General features: G+C 41.9%; 1 protein-coding gene across 1 annotated transcript in view; it reads right to left on the bottom strand.

The window, feature by feature from the left end:
• Positions 1-19,344, bottom strand: part of LOC126161553 (elongator complex protein 3) — a 91,726-nt gene that overhangs the window by 53,947 nt on the left and 18,435 nt on the right. Inside the window, exons 2-3 of the mRNA XM_049917487.1 lie at positions 18,063-18,304; positions 1,494-1,697 (exon numbers count right to left, since the gene is read on the bottom strand). Of these exons, the coding sequence (XP_049773444.1) occupies positions 1,494-1,697; positions 18,063-18,304 (446 nt within the window). The remainder of the gene's footprint in view (positions 1-1,493; positions 1,698-18,062; positions 18,305-19,344) is intronic.

Below are 19,344 nucleotides of genomic sequence, written 5' to 3'. Positions count from 1 at the left end.
AGATGGACTACATATATTTCATAATCGAAGTTCCATATAAGTAAGAGGTGGTGGAAACCATATATCCATGAACTGTTGCACTAAACACACAGCAAGCAGTCAGCACTTGAATGACCTCTGAATAATTTCTATTGTGGCTCAGATGAACACTTGGCCAAGAACTGCTTTAGCTTTGTTCCTGGACTAAATGAATATTTACATTGTTTTTATGTTAAGTTATTACATTCCATAAATTTGCATCATTCTCCACAAGACACTTAATGGAGTGTGGAGGAAGGTACTCCCCCCTACCCTGTTCCTGTTGTGAATGATTGGTGGGAAGAATGATTGTTGGTAAGCCCATGCAGTGGCTCTAACTTCTCAAACTTCCTCATTGTGGTCATCACGTAAGATGTAGGTGGGAGGAAGTAATATGTTATGTCCTTAAGTGATGGTGGAATGTTATGACAGTGTGCGCAATGTTACTATGCAGCAACTTTAATTTATAACAGCATTATATAATTAGTGAGTCATGAAACTGGAGTATCCTCCTCTTTATGAGATTTATGAATGGTGAATACCAATCAGTCATTTGATACAAGTTTCTACAAATTCACGACTCTCCTCAGCACAATGTACCAAAATCGTCAAGTCATTGGTAGAATCTGACTGCACAGATGGCTCACCACAGACAGTTAATCATGTGTTACCATCACACTCTCAACGTAAATGTTTCTGAAAGCATGCCCAAACAGTCGGCCCACACCACTGGAACTTGGGTGCGTCATGTCACAAATACGTACTTATGATGACACCACATCCTGGCCTGGGAGTAGATTACATAGGTTTCTGGAAAATAAGTATACAAACTTAGTGTAGGTGACAGTACAGACACAGGCACAACTGCCACAGGAGTGATGTGAAACAGTCCTAAGGCCCAATAAAAGGTGAAATAGTACAGCCACCACCATCACTATCCATGCCACATTATATTTGGTGCTGCTGTTTCCATCTACATTTTACATAAGAATCCTGCACTGGTTTATACATTATGGCCTTTCAATCAGGGAATGAATGGACTATATGGTGGTTCAAATCTACTCTCTGCTTGCTTCTTCTACGACCCTCCTCAAATCTGTGGAAAACCACAACCCACTCAATGTGTGATCTGAATGACCTGTGGGACCCCCCCCACTCACCGCCCTGCCCCCCCTCCTCCCTTCCCCCACGTTACCACAGACAGAATATATCGTTCCAAAAGCAAGGAGTATTTTTTATTCTTTCAGAGTTTCTATTAGTAGTACTAGGAGTTGCATCAAATGATGGTGAGTACTGCCCAGCTTTCTGTCACTCTACAATCTTAAGGCTTAACCATCAGGTCAAGAAAATTACCAAGATCACGTATTTTTCTTTATTTCTTTCTCACTGTGCAATTAAACATATTCTTACTTAAAAAGGAAAATTATAGTGCAGACGTGGATTAGCTGGAGGCCAAGTTTTTGTAACCTACTTACTTGTTCAACCCTATGTCTTGTTTGTAAATATGGATTGTATCGTGCTCTGATGGCTCGCATGGATGTTGGTTCATATCCTGTGTAAGATTGTGTTGAATACTCAAAATCAGAGTCTGGACCTCCAGGACAATACACACATATGTTACCAGTCATATTGATGTGTGGACAGCGATGTGGCTTGCACATCACAGCAACCACTGCAATCTGCAACAGATTTTAGAGAAAGTAAAGATAAAGCTGCATGTATTTCTCATCAAAATATAGAGAAAATATTATCATCATCATCATCATCATCATCATCATCAACAACAACAACAACAACAACAACAAAGAAAAAAGGAAAGGTAGCACACACCCGTAACCAATTTGTGCACTGCTTTTCATGCAATATTCTCTTATTTCATCATGTTCTTGATAAAATAATCAGGCACAAAAATGTTTAAATTATGTGTTAGTGCCATCTATATTAAATTTAAGTAATATATACAATCACCTCATTATTTCATATTTTAATCTCATCAATTAGCAATTATAAATTGACATGGTATAATACAGTAGTCAATTAAATATATCATTGTTATGGACTCTAAGTTAATGTTACTTCTGTTACTTATTACCACCAAAACGTATGTTCTGATCAGTTGTTCCAGGTGCTGATCATTGTGACAAAGTCTCTGCAACTTATGACGACTTGCTACGAAACTCTCGTGTCTGTTACCTAAACTACTGTTTATTGGTTATGAAAAGACACTATCTGGAGCCAGAAGAACAAACTCATCTATATGATACCCGCTGATGCCAGAGACTATCACAACATTCAAGGTGTCTGTTTAAATAGTGTGTGCCTTTAGCTGTTTGACCCTCCACACATGACCCTCCACACATGAATTGTACACTGATGACTCTGTAGTACAACTCGAGTGTGAGAATGAAAATTTTCCCAAAATCTTGTACTACAAACCAAAAGACTGTTGTAAAGTTACTCTCTCCATGATCCTCTCTAACCTTTTTTAAGTTGCCTCATAGCTCAAATTGTTTAAAATTTCTGGCACATCTGGACTCTACATCGGTTCATTGTTTTGATTACCACACAAGTTCTTTCAACACCAGTATTCGCTATGTAAATTGTGATTACACTATTCAAGATTTGCTTTTCTTAAAACTGATGAAACTCTATACAGAATATCTACCTTCATGACAAAAACTAATTTGTCACATAAAACCTCCGAGACCAAAATATACAAGTAACATGTAAAGGGAAAAGTTAATAAAAACACGAATGAAAGTTTTAACTCACTCTTTTAACAAAGATGGTCCATAAATGCCCGATATGCCTCAAAGGCATCACGAATTTCTTCAATTCTCAGCACAAATATTGTAAGAGACTGAACTGTTCAGAGTCAAGGCCATATTGCTCTCAGTGCTGAACTTCAGTTACTGAAAAGGGGGGATTTAGTAAACTCAATTGTGAGTTTATTAGTCACCCTGCTAAAAACAGTCTGAGGCAACTATGGTTAAAATGGATAAACATGAAATATATATATACTTTCCGCTCCCGGGATTGGAATGACTCCTTACCCTCTCCCTTAAATCCCACATCCTTCCGCCTTTCCCTCTCCTTCCCTCTTTCCTGGCGAAGCAACCGCTGGTTGCGAAAGCTTGAATTTTGTGTGTATGTTTGTGTGTCTATCGACCTGCCAGCGCTTTCGTTTGGTAAGTCCCATCATCTTTCCTTTTAGATATATTTTTCCCATGTGGAATGTTTCCCTATATATATAAAAAAAAAAGATGATGAGACTTACCAAACAAAAGCACTGGCAGGTCGATAGACACACAAAGAAACACAAACATACACACAAAATTCTAGCTTTCGCAACCAACGGTTGCCTCGTCAGGAAAGAGGGAAGGAGAGGGAAAGACAAAAGGATTTGGGTTTTAAGGGAGAGGGAGCGGACAGACTTACCTTAGGGGGAAAAAAGGACAGGTATACACTCGCGCACACACACACATATCCATCCGCATATACACAGACACAAGCAGACATTTTTCATGCTAGAATTTTGTGTGTTCGTCCGTGTGTCTATCGACCCGCCAGCGCCCCCGCCCGGCAAGTCTCACCATCTTTCCATATATATATATATATAGGTTATAATAGAAGGAAACATTCCATGAAGGAAAAATATACCTAAAAACAAAGATGATGTGACTTACCAAATGAAAGGGCTGGCAGGTCGACAGACACACAAACGAACACAAACATACACACAAAATTCAAGCTTTCGCAACAAACTGTTGCCTCATCAGGAAAGAGGGAAGGAGAGGGAAAGACGAAAGGATGTGGGTTTTAAGGGAGAGGGTAAGGAGTCATTCCAGTCCCGGGAGCGGAAAGACTTACCTTATGGGGAAAAAAGGACGGGTATACACTCGCACACACACACACATATCCATCCACACATATACATATGCCTCGACTGACATCTCCGCCCAAACTCCCCGGCCTTAAATACGTCTGCTTGTGTCTGTACACGTGCGGACGGACATGCGTGCGTGCGCGAGCGCACACCCGTCCCTCCCCCCCCACAAGGCAAGTCCCTCCGCTCCCGGGACCGTAACGACTCCCCACCCCCTCCCCCAAAACCCACATCCCCTCGTCCCCCCCTCCCCCCCCGACGAGGCAACAGTTTGTCGCGAAAGCTTGAACCCCGCGTGCATGCTTGTGTTCGTTTGTGTGTCCGTCGACCCGCCAGCACCTTCACCCGGCAAGTCACATCATCCCTGTTTTTAGGTATATTTTTCCTTCATGGAATGTTTCCTTCTATTATATATATATATATATATATATATATATATATATATATATATATATATATATATATATATATATATATAAAGAAAGATGATGAGACTTACCCAACAAAAGCGCTGGCAGGTCGATAGACACACAAATAAACACAAACATACACACAAAACTCTAGCTTTCGCAACCAACGGTTGCCTCGTCAGGAAAGAGGGAAGGAGAAGGAAAGACAAAAGGATTGGGTTTTAAGGGAGAGGGTAAGGAGTCATTCCAATCCCAGGAGCGGAAAGACTTACCTTAGGGGGAAAAAAGGACAGGTTTACACTCGCACACACACACACATATCCATCCACACATACACAGACACAAGCAGACATTTGTAAAGGCAAAGAGTTTGGGCAGAGATGTCAGTCGGGACGGAAATACAGAGGCAAAGATGATGTTGAAAGACAGGTGAGGTATGAGCGGCGGCAGATTGAAATTAGCGGAGATTGAGGCCTGGCGGATAGCGAGAAGAGAGGAAGGGGAAGTTCCCATCTCCGGATTTCTGACAGGTTGGTGTTAGTGGGAAGTATATAGATAACCCGGACGGTGTGACACTGCCAAGATGTGCTGCCCGTGAACCAAGGCATGTTTAGCCACAGGGTGATCCTCATTACCAACAAACACTGTCTGCCTGTGTCCATTCATGCGAATGGACAGTTTGTTGCTGGTCATTCCCACATAGAAAGCTTCACAGTGTAGGCAGGTCAGTTGGTAAATCATGTGGGTGCTTTCACACGTGGCCCTGCCTTTGATCGTGTACACCTTCCGGGTTACAGGACTGGAGTAGGTGGTGGTGGGAGGGTGCATGGGACAGGTTTTACACCGGGGGCGGTTACAAGGGTAGGAGCCAGAGGGTAGGGAAGGTAGTTTGGGGATTTCATAGGGATGAACTAAGAGTTTACGAAGGTTAGGTGGACAGCGGAAAGACACTCTTGGTGGAGTGGGGAGGATTTCATGAATGATGGATCTCATTTCACGGCAGGATTTGAGGAAGTCGTATTCCTGCTGGAGAGCTACATTCAGAGTCTGATCCAGTCCCAGAAAGTATCCTGTCACAAGTGGGGCACTTTTGGGGTTCTTCTGTGGGAGGTTCTGGGTTTGAGAGGATGAGGAAGTGGCTCTGGTTATTTGCTTCTGTACCAGGTCGGGAGGGTAGTTGCGAGATGCGAAAGCTGTTGTCAGGTTGTTGGTGTAATGGTTCAGGGATTCCGGACTGGAGCAGATTCGTTTGCCACGAAGGCCTAGGCTGTAGGGAAGGGACCGTTTGATGTGGAATGGGTGGCAGCTGTCATAATGGAGGTACTGTTGCTTGTTGGTAGGTTTGATGTGGACGGACGTGTGAAGCTGGCCATTGGACAGATGGATGTCAACGTCAAGGAAAGTGGCATGGGATTTGGAGTAGGGCCAGGTGAAGCTGATGGAATCAAAGGAGTTGAGGGTGGAGAGGAAATTCTGGAGTTCTTCTTCACTGTGAGTGCAGATTATGAAGATGTCATCAATAAATCTGTACCAAACTTTGGGTTGGCAGACCTGGGTAACCAAGAAGGCTTTCTCTAAGCAACCCATGAATAGGTTGGCGTACGAGGGGGCCATCCTGGTACCCATGGCTGTTCCCTTTAATTGTTGGTATGTCTGGCCTTCGAAAGTGAAGAAGTTGTGGGTCAGGATGAAGCTGGCTAAGGTAATGAGGAAAGAGGTTTTAGGTAGGGTGGCAGGTGATTGGCATGAAAGGAAGTGCTCCATCGCAGCGAGGCCCTGGACGTGCGGAATATTTGTGTATAAGGAAGTGGCATCAATGGTTACATGGATGGTTTCCGGGGGTAACAGATTGGGTAAGGATTCCAGGCATTCGAGAAAGTGGTTGGAGTCTTTGATGAAGGATGGGAGACTGCATGTAATGGGTTGAAGGTGTTGATCTACGTAGGCAGAGAAACGTTCTGTGGGGGCTTGGTAACCAGCTACAATGGGGCGGCCGGGATGATTGGGTTTGTGAATTTTGGGAAGAAGGTAGGGATGCGGAGTGTCGGTGAGGTCAGGAGGTTGATGGAGTCAGGTGAAAGGTTTTGTTGGGGGCCTAAGGTTCTGAGGATTCCTTGGAGCTTCGCCTGGACATCAGGAATGGGATTACCTTGGCAAACTTTGTATGTAGTGTTGTCTGAAAGCTGACGCAGTCCCTCAGCCACATACTCCCGACGGTCAAGTACCACGGTCATGGAACCCTTGTCCGCCGGAAGAATGACAATGGATCGGTCAGCCTTCAGATCACGGATAGCCTGGGCTTCAGCAGTGGTGATGTTGGGAGTAGGATTAAGGTTTTTTTAAGAAGGATTGAGAGGCAACGCTGGAGGTCAGAAATTCCTGGAAGGTTTGGAGAGGGTGATTTTGAGGAAGAGGAGGTGGGTCCCGCTGTGACGGAGGACGGAACTGTTCCAGGCAGGGTTCAATTTGGATAGTGTCTTGTGGAGTTGGATCATTAGGAGTAGGATTAGGATCATTTTTCTTTGTGGAAAAGTGACATTTCCAGCAGAGAGTACGAGTGTAGGTCAGTAAATCTTTGACAAGGGCTGTTTGGTTGAATCTGGGAGTGGGGCTGAAGGTGAGGCCTTTGGATAGGACAGAGGTTTCGGATTGGGAGAGAGGTTTGGAGGAAAGGTTAACTACTGAATTAGGTTTTTGTGGTTCCAGATTGTGTTGATTGGAATTTTGAGGTTTTGGGGGGAGTGGAGCTGGAAGTGGGAGATTGAGCAGATGGGAGGGACTGGGTCTGTGTGCAATGAGAGGAGGCTGAGGTTTGCTGGAAAGGTTGTGAAGGGTGAGTGAGTTGCCTTTCCGGAGGTGGGAAACCAGGAGATTGGATAGTTTTTTTGAGGTGGAGGGTGGCATGCTGTTCTAATTTGTGGTTGGCCTGTAGGAGGATGCTCTGAACAGCCGGTGTGGATGTGGGAGAGGAAAGATTGAGGACTTTTATTAAGGATAGGAGTTGACGGGTGTGTTCATTGGCTGAGTTGATGTGTAGGTGAAGGATTAGGTGGGTGAGGGCAATGGATTGTTCAGTTTGGAACTGGTATAAGGACTGATGGAAAGAAGGGTTACAGTCAGAGATGGGAACTTTAAGTGTGAGGCCTTTGGGAGTAATGCCAAATGTCAGACAAGCCTGAGAAAATAAAATATGGGAGCCAGATTACGCTCTCAATCCTTCTTAAAAAACCTTAATCCTACTCCCAACATCACCACTGCTGAAGCCCAGGCTATCCGTGATCTGAAGGCTGACCGATCCATTGTCATTCTTCCGGCGGACAAGGGTTCCACGACCGTAGTACTTGATCGTCGGGAGTATGTGGCTGAGGGACTGCGTCAGCTTTCAGACAACACTACATACAAAGTTTGTCAAAGTAATCCCATTCCTGATGTCCAGGCGGAGCTCCAAGGAATCCTCAGAACCTTAGGCCCCCAACAAAACCTTTCACCTGACTCCATCAACCTCCTGACCTCACCGACACTCCGCACCCCTACCTTCTTCCTAAAATTCACAAACCCAATCATCCCGGCCGCCCCATTGTAGCTGGTTACCAAGCCCCCACAGAACGTATCTCTGCCTACGTAGATCAACACCTTCAACCCATTACATGCAGTCTCAAATCCTTCATCAAAGACACCAACCACTTTCTCGAACGCCTGGAATCCTTACCCAATCTGTTACCCCCCAGAAACCATCCATGTAACCATTGATGCCACTTCCTTATACACAAATATTCCGCACGTCCAGGGCCTCGCTGCGATGGAGCACCTCCTTTCACGCTGATCACCTGCCACCCTACCTAAAACCTCATTCTTCATTACCTTAGCCAGCTTCATCCTGACCCACAACTTCTTCACTTTCGAAGGCCAGACATACCAACAATTAAAGGGAACAGCCATGGGTACCAGGATGGCCCCCTCGTACGCCAACCTACTCATGGGTCGCTTCGAGGAGGCCTTCTTGGTTACCCAGGCCTGCCAACCCAAAGTTTGGTACAGATTTATTGATGACATCTTCATAATCTGGACTCACAGTGAAGGAGAACTCCAGAATTTCCTCTCCAACCTCAACTCCTTTGGTTCCATCAGATTCACCTGGTCCTACTCCAAATCCCATGCCACTTTCCTTGACGTTGACATCCATCTATCCAATGGCCAGCTTCACACGTCCGTCCACATCAAACCTACCAACAAGCAACAGTACCTCCATTATGACAGCTGCCACCCATTCCACATCAAACGGTCCCTTCCCTACAGCCTAGGCCTTCGTGGCAAACGAATCTGCTCCAGTCCGGAATCCCTGAACCATTACACCAACAACCTGAAAACAGCTTTCACATCTCGCAACTACCCTCCCGACCTGGTACAGAAGCAAATAACCAGAGCAACTTCCTCATCCCCTCAAACCAGAACCTCCCACAGAAGAACCCCAAAAGTGCCCCACTTGTGACAGGATACTTTCCGGGACTGGATCAGACTCTGAATGTGGCTCTCCAGCAGGGATACGACTTCCTCAAATCCTGCTCTGAAATGAGATCCATCATTCATGAAATCCTCCCACTCCACCATGAGTGTCTTTCCGCCGTCCACCTAACCTTCGTAAACTCTTAGTTCATTCCTATGAAATCCATAAACCACCTTCCCTACCCTCTGGCTCCTACCCTTGTAACTGCCCCCGGTGTAAAACCTATCCCATGCACCCTCCCACCACCACCTACTCCAGTCCTGTAACCCGGAAGGTTTACACGATCCAAGGCAGAGCCATGTGTGAAAGCACCCACGCGATTTACCAACTGACCTGCCTACACTGTGAAGCTTTCTATGGGGGAATGACCAGCAACAAACTGTCCATTCGCATGAATGGATACAGGCAGACAGTGTTTGTTGGTAATGAGGATCACCCTGTGGCTAAACATGCCTTGGTGCACAGCCAGCACATCTTGGCACAGTGTCACACCATCCGGGTTATCTGGATACTACCCACTAACACCAACCTGTCAGAACACCGGAGACGGGAACTTGCCCTTCAGTATATCCTCTCTTCTCATTATCCGCCAGGCCTCAACCTCCGCTAATTTCAAGTTGCCGCCGCTCATACCTCACCTGTCATTCAATAACATCTTTGCCTCTGTACTTCCACCACGACTGACATCTCTGCCCAAACTCTTTGCCTTACATATGTCTGCTTGTGTCTGTATATGTGCGGATAGATATATGTGTGTGTGTGTGTGTGTGTGTGTGTGTGTGTGTGTGTGTGTGTGTGTGTGTGTGTACCTGTCCCTTTTTCCCCCTAAGGTAAGTCTTTCTGCTCCCGGGATTGGAATGACTCCTTACCCTCTCCCTTAAAACCCACATCCTTTCGCCTTTCCCTCTCCTTTCCTCTTTCCTGATGAAGCAACCGTGGGTTGCAAAAGCATGAAATTTGTGTGTGTGTGTGTGTGTGTGTGTGTGTGTGTGTGTGTGTATGTCATTGTCTCTATCAACCTACCAATGCTTCCGTTTATATGGACCTGGTCCTGTACGAATCTGTGGTTGGCCTAAACGTCTCATGGTAGAACTGTCTTGAGATATACAACTCTCACTGATTTGTACATCATGCAACTATAATCTGGGATTGCAATGCAAATTTAAGAGCTCCTCACTTATCATATAAATCTAAACAACAAATAAAAATTTGTTGTCAGGACCAGGACTTCAACCTGGAAGTTGTAATTCTTTCCTATCTTGGCAAATTCTTACATTTCTGCTTACTTATTTAACACCTCCCTTTGATGGCAATGTCAGTAATATTGGGCACTGTGGCAGCCTGCTTGTTGAAGTTTTTGTTATTTTGTCCTATGATTCTGCAATCTATTTGTTGTCTTGGTCTTTCTGCAACTGACACATAGGCTGCAGGCATAGATAAGAGTAGTTCCATTACTCGTGCATTTGCAGGAAGATGCATTTATGCTTATGCTATGTTTTGCACCTGTATGGACATATCAGTTACAGTGACCGGCTTTTAATTATACTAATGCGAGTGATATAGTGAATGTGAGTAGCTGTACAGTTTGTGCAACATCTTCACCTCAACAAAAGGAATTTGCTTCATGACTTATCTCCCTAGCCTTGGTCTTCCTCTGTAACTTTTATCCCCCTCCCACTTCCCTATATTACCAAGCTGATGATTCCTCAATGCCTCTCAGTGTGTTCTATCAAATCAAACACTTCTTTTACACACATTATGTCAGAGAGCTCTTTTCTCCCTAGTGTGACACAGTACATTTAGCTTTTTCCGCATTTCTTAGTAATATAATTCTTACAATCTGTACATGTTTTTGTATTTAGGAGGCATAATCTCATGTTTTTTAACCTTAACATGTTAAACCAGGCAGTCTATAGTGCAACTGTTATTCATTTATTTGTTCTGAAGATCCAGTAACTGTTTCTTTCAGCCCAGTCAGCCAGCCAGTCAGTCAGTCAGGCTCCAGCTATCTGCTATACACCAGCAGATCAGCAAGTTAGGTATTTAACTTTTTCGGTGTTTTCTTGGTAGTGCTGGGACAGATAGGATGTGGGCATGCTGTATGTGGATAGAGGAGGAGCTGAATGCAATTTGTGAACAGCTGAAATCACTTTTGACTATGGTCTGCCATCTTCAGGCTGCTGCAGTCTGTTCCGGGATGTAGTAGTGGCGGAGCTTATCTGAGATGTGGAACAGGCCTTGCCTGAGGCTATAAAAAGTGCAGTGTGCAGTTGTCTGCAAGTCGTGGTTCACACTGCCACCAATGAGCCTGTTACTTGGGTACAGAGTCGACTGACGGGACTGGTGAAGGCTGCTTGCCTCATGCATGTGGTGTAAGCAGAGCCTGCAATTTGCAGCACTCTTCCCATAGCAGATCGGGGTCCTCTGGTTTGGAACCAAGTAGAGCATCTCAATCAAAGGCTTTCTTGACTTGGTGACTGTCTTGGCTGGAGATTTCTGGACCTGCATTATCGGTTGGAGAGTTGTAGGACTCCCCCTTATAGGTCAGAGGTGCATTACACAGAGGAAGCAGCTACTCGGGTATCAGAGTATTTGTGGAGTGCACATGAGGCTTTTTCGGGCTACACAGCAGAACACTCACCAGGTGATACGCAGATAGCGAAATAATCCTGCGTTCAGATTAAAGACACTTCGACCATCAAAATTTTATCAATAAACTGACTAATTATTTTGTAATAACTTCCTGAATTTATGCCCTCCAAGGTATTTGTAATTCTCAAATTATTCTTGATGAAATTATTTTATTGGATAGATAAAAAATCTATTCACCAAGTGGTGGCAGAACATACACATAAAAGACAGATGATGTGATTGGCAAGCTTTCGGAGCCAGTGGCTCCTCCTTCAGGCAGAAGGGTTGAAGGGGAAGGAAGAAGGGCGAAGGAAAAAGACTGGAGAGGTCTAGGAGAAGGGGTAGATTTTGGGAAGGTCACCCAGAACTGTGGGTCTGACGAGACTTACCGTATGGGATTATTACCGTATTGGATTATTACTGCATGGTAAGTCTCCCCTGACCCACAGTTCTGGGTGACTTTCCCAAAATCTATCCCATTTCCTAGACCTCTCCAGTCCTTTTCCTTCATCCTTCTTCCTTCCTCTTCAACCCTTCTGACTGAAGAAGGAGCCACTGGCTCCAAAAGCTTGCCAATCACAACAGTCTTTTATGTGTTTGTTCTGCTGCTGCTGCTTGGTAAGTACATTTTTGTCTATCCAATTAAATAATTTTAAAAAGAAAGATGATGAGACTTACCCAACAAAAGCGCTGGCAGGTCGACAGACACACAAATAAACACAAACATACACACACAACTCTAGCTTTCGCAACCAATGGTTGCCTCGTCAGGAAAGAGGGAAGGAGAAGGAAAGACAAAAGGATTGGGTTTTAAGGGAGAGGGTAAGGAGTCATTCCAATCCCGGGAGCGGAAAGACTTACCTTAGGGAATGTTTCCCTCTATTATATTCATACAATTAAATAATTTTATCAAATTATTCTTGGGGTCAAGAGCTGGCTGAAATCCAAAGTAGGGAGCTCTGAAATATTTAGTGACTAATGGAACGTATTTCACAAAGACACCACAGCAGGGAGTGTGATCATTCAGGTCGACATAAATGTTGGCGATAAAAAGGTCAATTTTGAGTGTGACTGACGTTATCAGCCTGTGTGTAACAGGTCGAGGTAAAATGAAGTTAATTATTGGATTTTTTTTACCTGCCATCTAATTCCGCCAAGACAGTTTCAGAATCATTCAAAGAAAGTCTATGCTTATCAGCACGGAAATACCCAGATCACACAACATTAGTTGGAGGTGACTTTAACCTACCGAATATAGACGGATATGCCTGTGGATTCACTGCAGTGGGTACAGACGGGCAGTTTCGCAAAGTACCTTTGGCCACCTTTTTTTTTAAAAAAAAAAAAAAACTTGTCTTCAGCAGCTAGATCAACAGTACACACAATGGAAGTATGGCTTAAAGACTTCTAAAAGAGCAGGACACAGTATGTTCTCCTCGACAGTGAGTGCTCATCAGAGACAAGGGTATCATCAGGAGTACCCACGGGAAATGCAATAAACCCCTATTATTCTCCATAAAAATAAATGAACTGACAAACAGGATGAGCAGCAATCTGTGGCCGTTTGCTGATGATGCCGTGGTGTACAGAAAGGTGTCTGTTGAGTGACTGTAGGAGGATAAAAGGTGACTTGGACAAAATTTTCAGTAGTGGTGATGAATGGCAGCTAGCTCTAAATGTAAGAAAATAGAAGTTAATGCAGGTGAGTGGGAAAAACAGTCACATAATGTGTGAATACAGCACTGGTACTGTGCTACTTGACACAGCCAGGTTGATTAAATTTCTAGGCTAGACACTGTAGAAAGATATGAAACAGAATGATCATATAAGAATTCTAATAGGAAAGGCTGGTTGACTTCATTTATTGGGAGAGTTTTAGGAACATGGTTCATGTGTAAAGGAGACCATATACAAAACAAGAGTGCAACTCATTCTTGAGTACTGCTTGAGAGTTTGGAAAGCAATTTGGAGGCAGGCTGCTGCATTTGTTACTGGTAGGTTCAATCAACATGCAAATATCTGGAGATGCTTCAGGAACTCAAATGAGGATACCTGGAAGTAAGGCAACATTCTTTTCATGAAACCCTGTTGAGAAAATTTACAGAACATGCATCTGAAGCTGACTTGTGGGCCACAAACACAAGATAAGAGAAATTAGAACTTGTACAGAGGCATAAAGACAGTTGTTTTTATCTTGCTTTATTTGTGAGTGGAACAGGAAAGGAAATGATTAAAAGTGGTACCACATACCCTTCGCCACACACCAGACTGTGGCTTGCATAGTATTTAAGTAGGTGTACAGGTACCTCTTCATTAATTATTTGATCCAACCACCTAATCTTCAGCATTATTTTGTAACACCATGTGACAAAAGTCTCTACTTGTTTCTTGTATGAATTATTTATTGTGCACATTTCACTTCCATACAAGTCTACACAACAAATAAATGCCTTTAGAAAATACTTCCTAACAGTTCAATTACCAGTGTATCCAATGCTTACAAATTTCTCTCTTTCAGAAATGCATTATTTCCTATTTCCAATCCGCATTTACACCGTTTTTACTTCAGTCAGTGTAGCTACCTCCCCATGCAAATATTTAAAAAAAATCTACAACTTTAGTGTCTCATTTTCTAACCTAATTCTCACAGCAGCACCCAATTTAATTTGACTACATGTCTTTAACCTTGTTTTTATGTTCATCTTATGGCCTCTTTTCAAGACACTATCCATTCCATTCAGTTGATCTTCCATAGCCTTTGCCACCTCTGACAGAATTACGATGTCATCTGCAAACTTTATAGTTTTTATCTTTCCTCTGCGAACTTTAATTCCATTTTGAAATTTCTCCTTGGTTTCCTTTACTGCTTGCTGCAAGTACAGAATGAATAATATGGAGGATAGGATACAACCTTGGCCTCACTCCCTTCTCAATTATTGCCATGTTCCTTAAGTCTTGTAAGTGCACTCTGGTTTCTGTGCAAGTTGTGACAGCTCTGCCAATGCTATAAATGTGGGTTTGTGTTTCTTCTAACTCTGTCGTAAGATAACTCATAGAGACAGTATTGCTTTGTATGTTCTTACATTTCTCCAGAACATTAACAGATCTTCCTCTAGGCTTACTTCTGTAAGTCCTTCCACCCACTTGTACGTAATTCGTGTCTGGATTTTGCAATCATGACTTATTAATCTCAACAAAATCAAAAAATCATCAAAGTCACACAAAAATTTGTTTTTATTTAAATGGCAAGCTGTTTAAGACGTTGGTCCATTATCATGCTAGCCCCGTAAATCCTAGTATAACACCGTTAATGTTTGTGCACTGGCCACATTGTTTGTATGAGTAGCTAAGTGCAAGGTACTATTTGCATATAACAGTCCAATGCTGTATGTGTACAAACATTATGGTGTTATCGTAGGACTTATGTGGATAGCTTGATAATGGACTAAGGCCCAAAATTAGTCACCATTTACATAAAAACAACCTTCTGTGCAAATTCCCCAGTTTTGTAATTTCATTGGACCATAGTAAGCTGCCACCTATTGTGATTCACCATACTGGACATTAGTAAATTTATTAATCTGATGGTTCAGTAATACTCACCCATGTCACCACCTGCCTATTTACTTCAGTACATCTGTATACTTTGTTATAGGGATTATTAAAATCTTCATGAAATCTAAAGGTATTTTGCCTGTCTGATATAGCCTAAATACCAATGGACCAATTTTGTTACGGTTTGCTCTCCCAAGGAATTGCCATCACCTCCAGGTGATTGTTCAGACCGAGGTCTTTCAGTGCTCTGACAGATTATTTCCACAATATCACATCCCGTATTTCAATCACCCACTTCCACTTTTTAACTTTTATTTGTGAGGTAAAATGAAACATGAGAGCTACAAGGAAACACCAACAACTCCCAAAGTAGTAAAATAACATATAACACACAACTGTGCTGCAGTATATCCAGATGAAATTCACTGTGGCATATTATCCATCTCAAATTGCTTCATAGTATGTATCAGTGCAGAAAGTCAACAATTTGAGCACTTGATATAACAGCCATAATAATGAACACACAAACCACACCCAAGTTACTTATCTGCTTACACTTGGTGCAATAGGGCAGCCATTTTTGGACTCTCTTTTAACAGAGGGAGAGTGGCTGTGGTTCTATAATCTTATTGCTATTTCATCAAGTTTCACACATTTTGACATTGTAGCCTTCTTTGAAACCTCTTTTCAATGCCACAGAAAAGACATAGAGCTCCATTAAAAAGAAAAAGGCAGCATCATACTTCAACTGCTACAAATGTTAAAAATTACCTGTGTATGTCAGAAAATTTACTGTACCATCTGTTACAGCTCAGCGAATGCCACGCCTGTTATATTTAGTTGTTCTTGATACATTTTGAATGTCTGTGGAAGCTGCCTCTCTCTGTAAGAGGATAGGTCACTACTAACTTTGTTGAAGACTCTACCCAAGCATTCAACTGAAATAATTCACTGAAACCATATACAATAAGGTGACCAAAAAATAATGGAAAACACACACACACACACACACACACACACACACACACACACACACACACACACCAACCTTCCATTACATTGTGCTATGTGCACTACATTAGGCCCAACCTCTTTGCCTTTACATATGTCTGCCTGTGTCTGTATATGTGCGGATGGATATGCGTGCGTGTGTGTTTGTGTACCTGTCCTTTTTTTCCCCTCTAAGGTAAGTCTTTCCGCTCCCAGGATTGGAATGACTCCTTACCCTCTCCCTTAAAACCCACATCCTTTCGTCTTTCCCTCTCCTTCCCTCTTTCCTGATGAAGCAACCTTGGGTTGCGAAAACTATATATATGCCATGAGCAATGTTTAATATGTGCAGATCGTGACCAGAATTAATAATAAAATTAAAATATAACTAGGGAAATAGGTGGATACTCAATAACACTAATACCAAGTATACTTCGGCATGTGACAGATAAACTGTATTCATTAATTTTGAATTCACGTATAGTAATAAAATACAAAAAATTGTACACTGTAAATTACGCATAGAAATTAATAAGCAGAGTGGAAGATACATTAAAAAGTAAGCACTTTACATCTGTAACTGATAGAATAAGAACTAAAGCCTAAGAAGTAAGGAGATCTTAACAAAATGTGGGAGCAAGGTGGGTGGATGGTGGCAAGGGAGGGGGAGGAGCCAGCGGGTTTGACTATGAAAGTACGGACACATTTTCTCTGGTCTTAAGCTGATCCAGTTCAGAAATTAACAAAATACAAATGCACTGTGGATACGCCATGACAATAAGAGAAATGTAAATTATGAACTGAAAAGGAAGGACAGGTATTAACGTTACAGCAAAACTACACGTGTGATTTCAAAAGAAAGAAAAATCCATGTGATTTTTTTTTTAAATTATGTTTTTTGGTCTCAGACCACAAAAACAGTATTAATCATTTTCAACTTATCAGCAAATCATCAGGTTATTTCAAAACATTAAATAGTAACTTATCACAGTATAACAACTTTCACAAGTACTAGTTCAAATCATCTGACGAGACTTACCAAGGGTCAAAACTAATGGTAGGCATATGTTTCATCTAATGCTGAAAAATTATCATAAACAAATTCATTTACAAGACAGTAAAAGAGTTCCCCTAATGCAGTATAGCTGATCAATGCAAAAAAAAAAAAAAAAAAAAAAAAAAAAACATATTACCTTCTTAATTTTTTTTTTACCTTGTCCCCCAAATACAAGATGATGGGGAACATACTCCTAAATGCAGGCAGCTTCATACATTTCAAGCACTGACAATATTTAATAATAATGGTGACACTACAGCTCTGCTTCCAATTTGGAATGTGTCAGATTGATATCAAATGGTTTTTGACAGTTCATCAATATATCAAGAGCATACAAAATCACAAAATAAAATTAAAAAATGATATGTGATGCCGTAGTGCACAATCTGTGTAATGCAATTTTGGCAAAAATAAAACTAAAGACTTGGAAAGATCTCTGGAACCATAAAGTTTCATTTTATTAAAACACCTATGCCTGGGTTTCAGGCAGGATCACCCATTTCATTTGATGGTGAGGTGGTATTCCAATATAGCTGGAGCAATGCTGTACAAGTTTGGGGGGAATACCAGTATACTGAAGCATGCATGGGAATTTGGATTGAGGGGGAAGGTGTGCTAGGGGTAGTCCATGGATTTGTGCACATTCACTGTGCCTGTATGGTACAGTTGTTGGCGCATCTGCCTAGTGAGCAGGTGGCCCAGGTTGGAACACCGGAATTGGTACAAATTTTCAAATGTCACTTCAGTCTACATATATATCACAGATATTAGAAACTTGCAAAGGTCTCTGGAACCAGGAACCATATTGTTTCATTTGAGAAAAAAAAGAAAAAAAAAGAAAGAAAAAATAAAAAAATAAATAAATAAAAAAAAAATAAATAAAATAAAAATAAAAAAAAGGTTGGTTGGTTATGGAGTATGTCTGAACGTGGCAAACATATTTCTTGTTTTTTACACAAACTTACTTCTAAAGAATATTTTCTGAACATTATTAAATATTACATTACTCACCCCACTTGCAGTCCTGATTGGTTTTGCTTTCAATTTTGGCAACAAAGTCTTCTTGTGGTCAAGAGGTACAGCAGCGATAATATCAACCAATCGTGGCGACGATTCTAAACCATATTTTGATGCTATTCGTGTTTTCAGTTTATTCAGATCTACATCTTTACCATTTTCATGAGCCTTGATAAGTTCTTGAATTACCTCACCAATCGTAATCACCATGCGTTCTTCCCTGCTCAGGCTGTATACTGAAATGTAAGGTCCGATTTAGAGATTTAGTGTATTCCAAACATCAAACAGCAGAGTAGTAGGGTCTCACCTAACATGATTACAAAATTACATATTGTATCTGTATCACATAGATCATAAATTATGATCCAATCTGCTGTGCAATATATGAATAAAAACATTGCTTATAAATTAAAACAACCTGCACCACAACATGATCAAGTAGATAATCATCAGTTGTAACCACAGTTGTCTTCAGATGTCATAACTACTGACTGTCAGGAATGCAAAAGTGTTCTACTTACACATATGAATGATGTAAGAGGACATTTTCCAACTCCCTGCAGGCAGTAGTTTGTTGGGATCTGTACATAACATTATCAACATAAGATTGTAGTTCAAATATTCCGGTTCTCTTTGGAGGAATACCACTTGTGTTACTGTTCATGCACTGGATCTTCTGTGTAATTAAACAAGAGTGTCAAGTGTTGAAGAGTCAAATCAAGTTTGTGCAGGATGTGGTGTTCTTAACTTGCAACAAGTTGTTAAAATTGCTTGATGTTATGTAGAAGTTCAGATTCCTTAGGCAACGGAAGAAATTCCATGGTTTACCGCTCTTCCATAAAGCTTGACAGTATACATCCCTCATGTATGTATGAAACCAACAAGCTGTACTGTGGTAAGAATTATGTATATGTACATCTACATACATACTCTGAAAGCCACTGTATGGTGCATGGCAGAGGGTGACTTGTACCACTACTAGTCACTCCCTTTCATGTTGCACTCTCAAACAGAGTGAGGGAAAAACAACTGTCTATGTGTCTCCTTATGAGACCTAGTTTCTCTTATCTTATGTTCATGGTCCTTACTGAAATGTAGATTGGTGACAGTACAGTCATTCTGTAGTCAGCTTCAATTGTCGGTTCTCTAAATTTTCTCAATAGTGTTCTGTGAAAAGAACATCGTCTTCTCTATAGGGATTCACATTTGAGTTCATAAAGCCTCTCGATAGTACTTGTGTGTTGATCAAACTACCGGTAAGAAATCTCTGCAGTGC

This window comes from Schistocerca cancellata, chromosome 2, assembly GCF_023864275.1.
Source record: "Schistocerca cancellata isolate TAMUIC-IGC-003103 chromosome 2, iqSchCanc2.1, whole genome shotgun sequence".
Lineage (NCBI taxonomy): Eukaryota > Metazoa > Arthropoda > Insecta > Orthoptera > Acrididae > Schistocerca > Schistocerca cancellata.
This window is presented reverse-complemented; position numbering and strand designations above follow the sequence as displayed.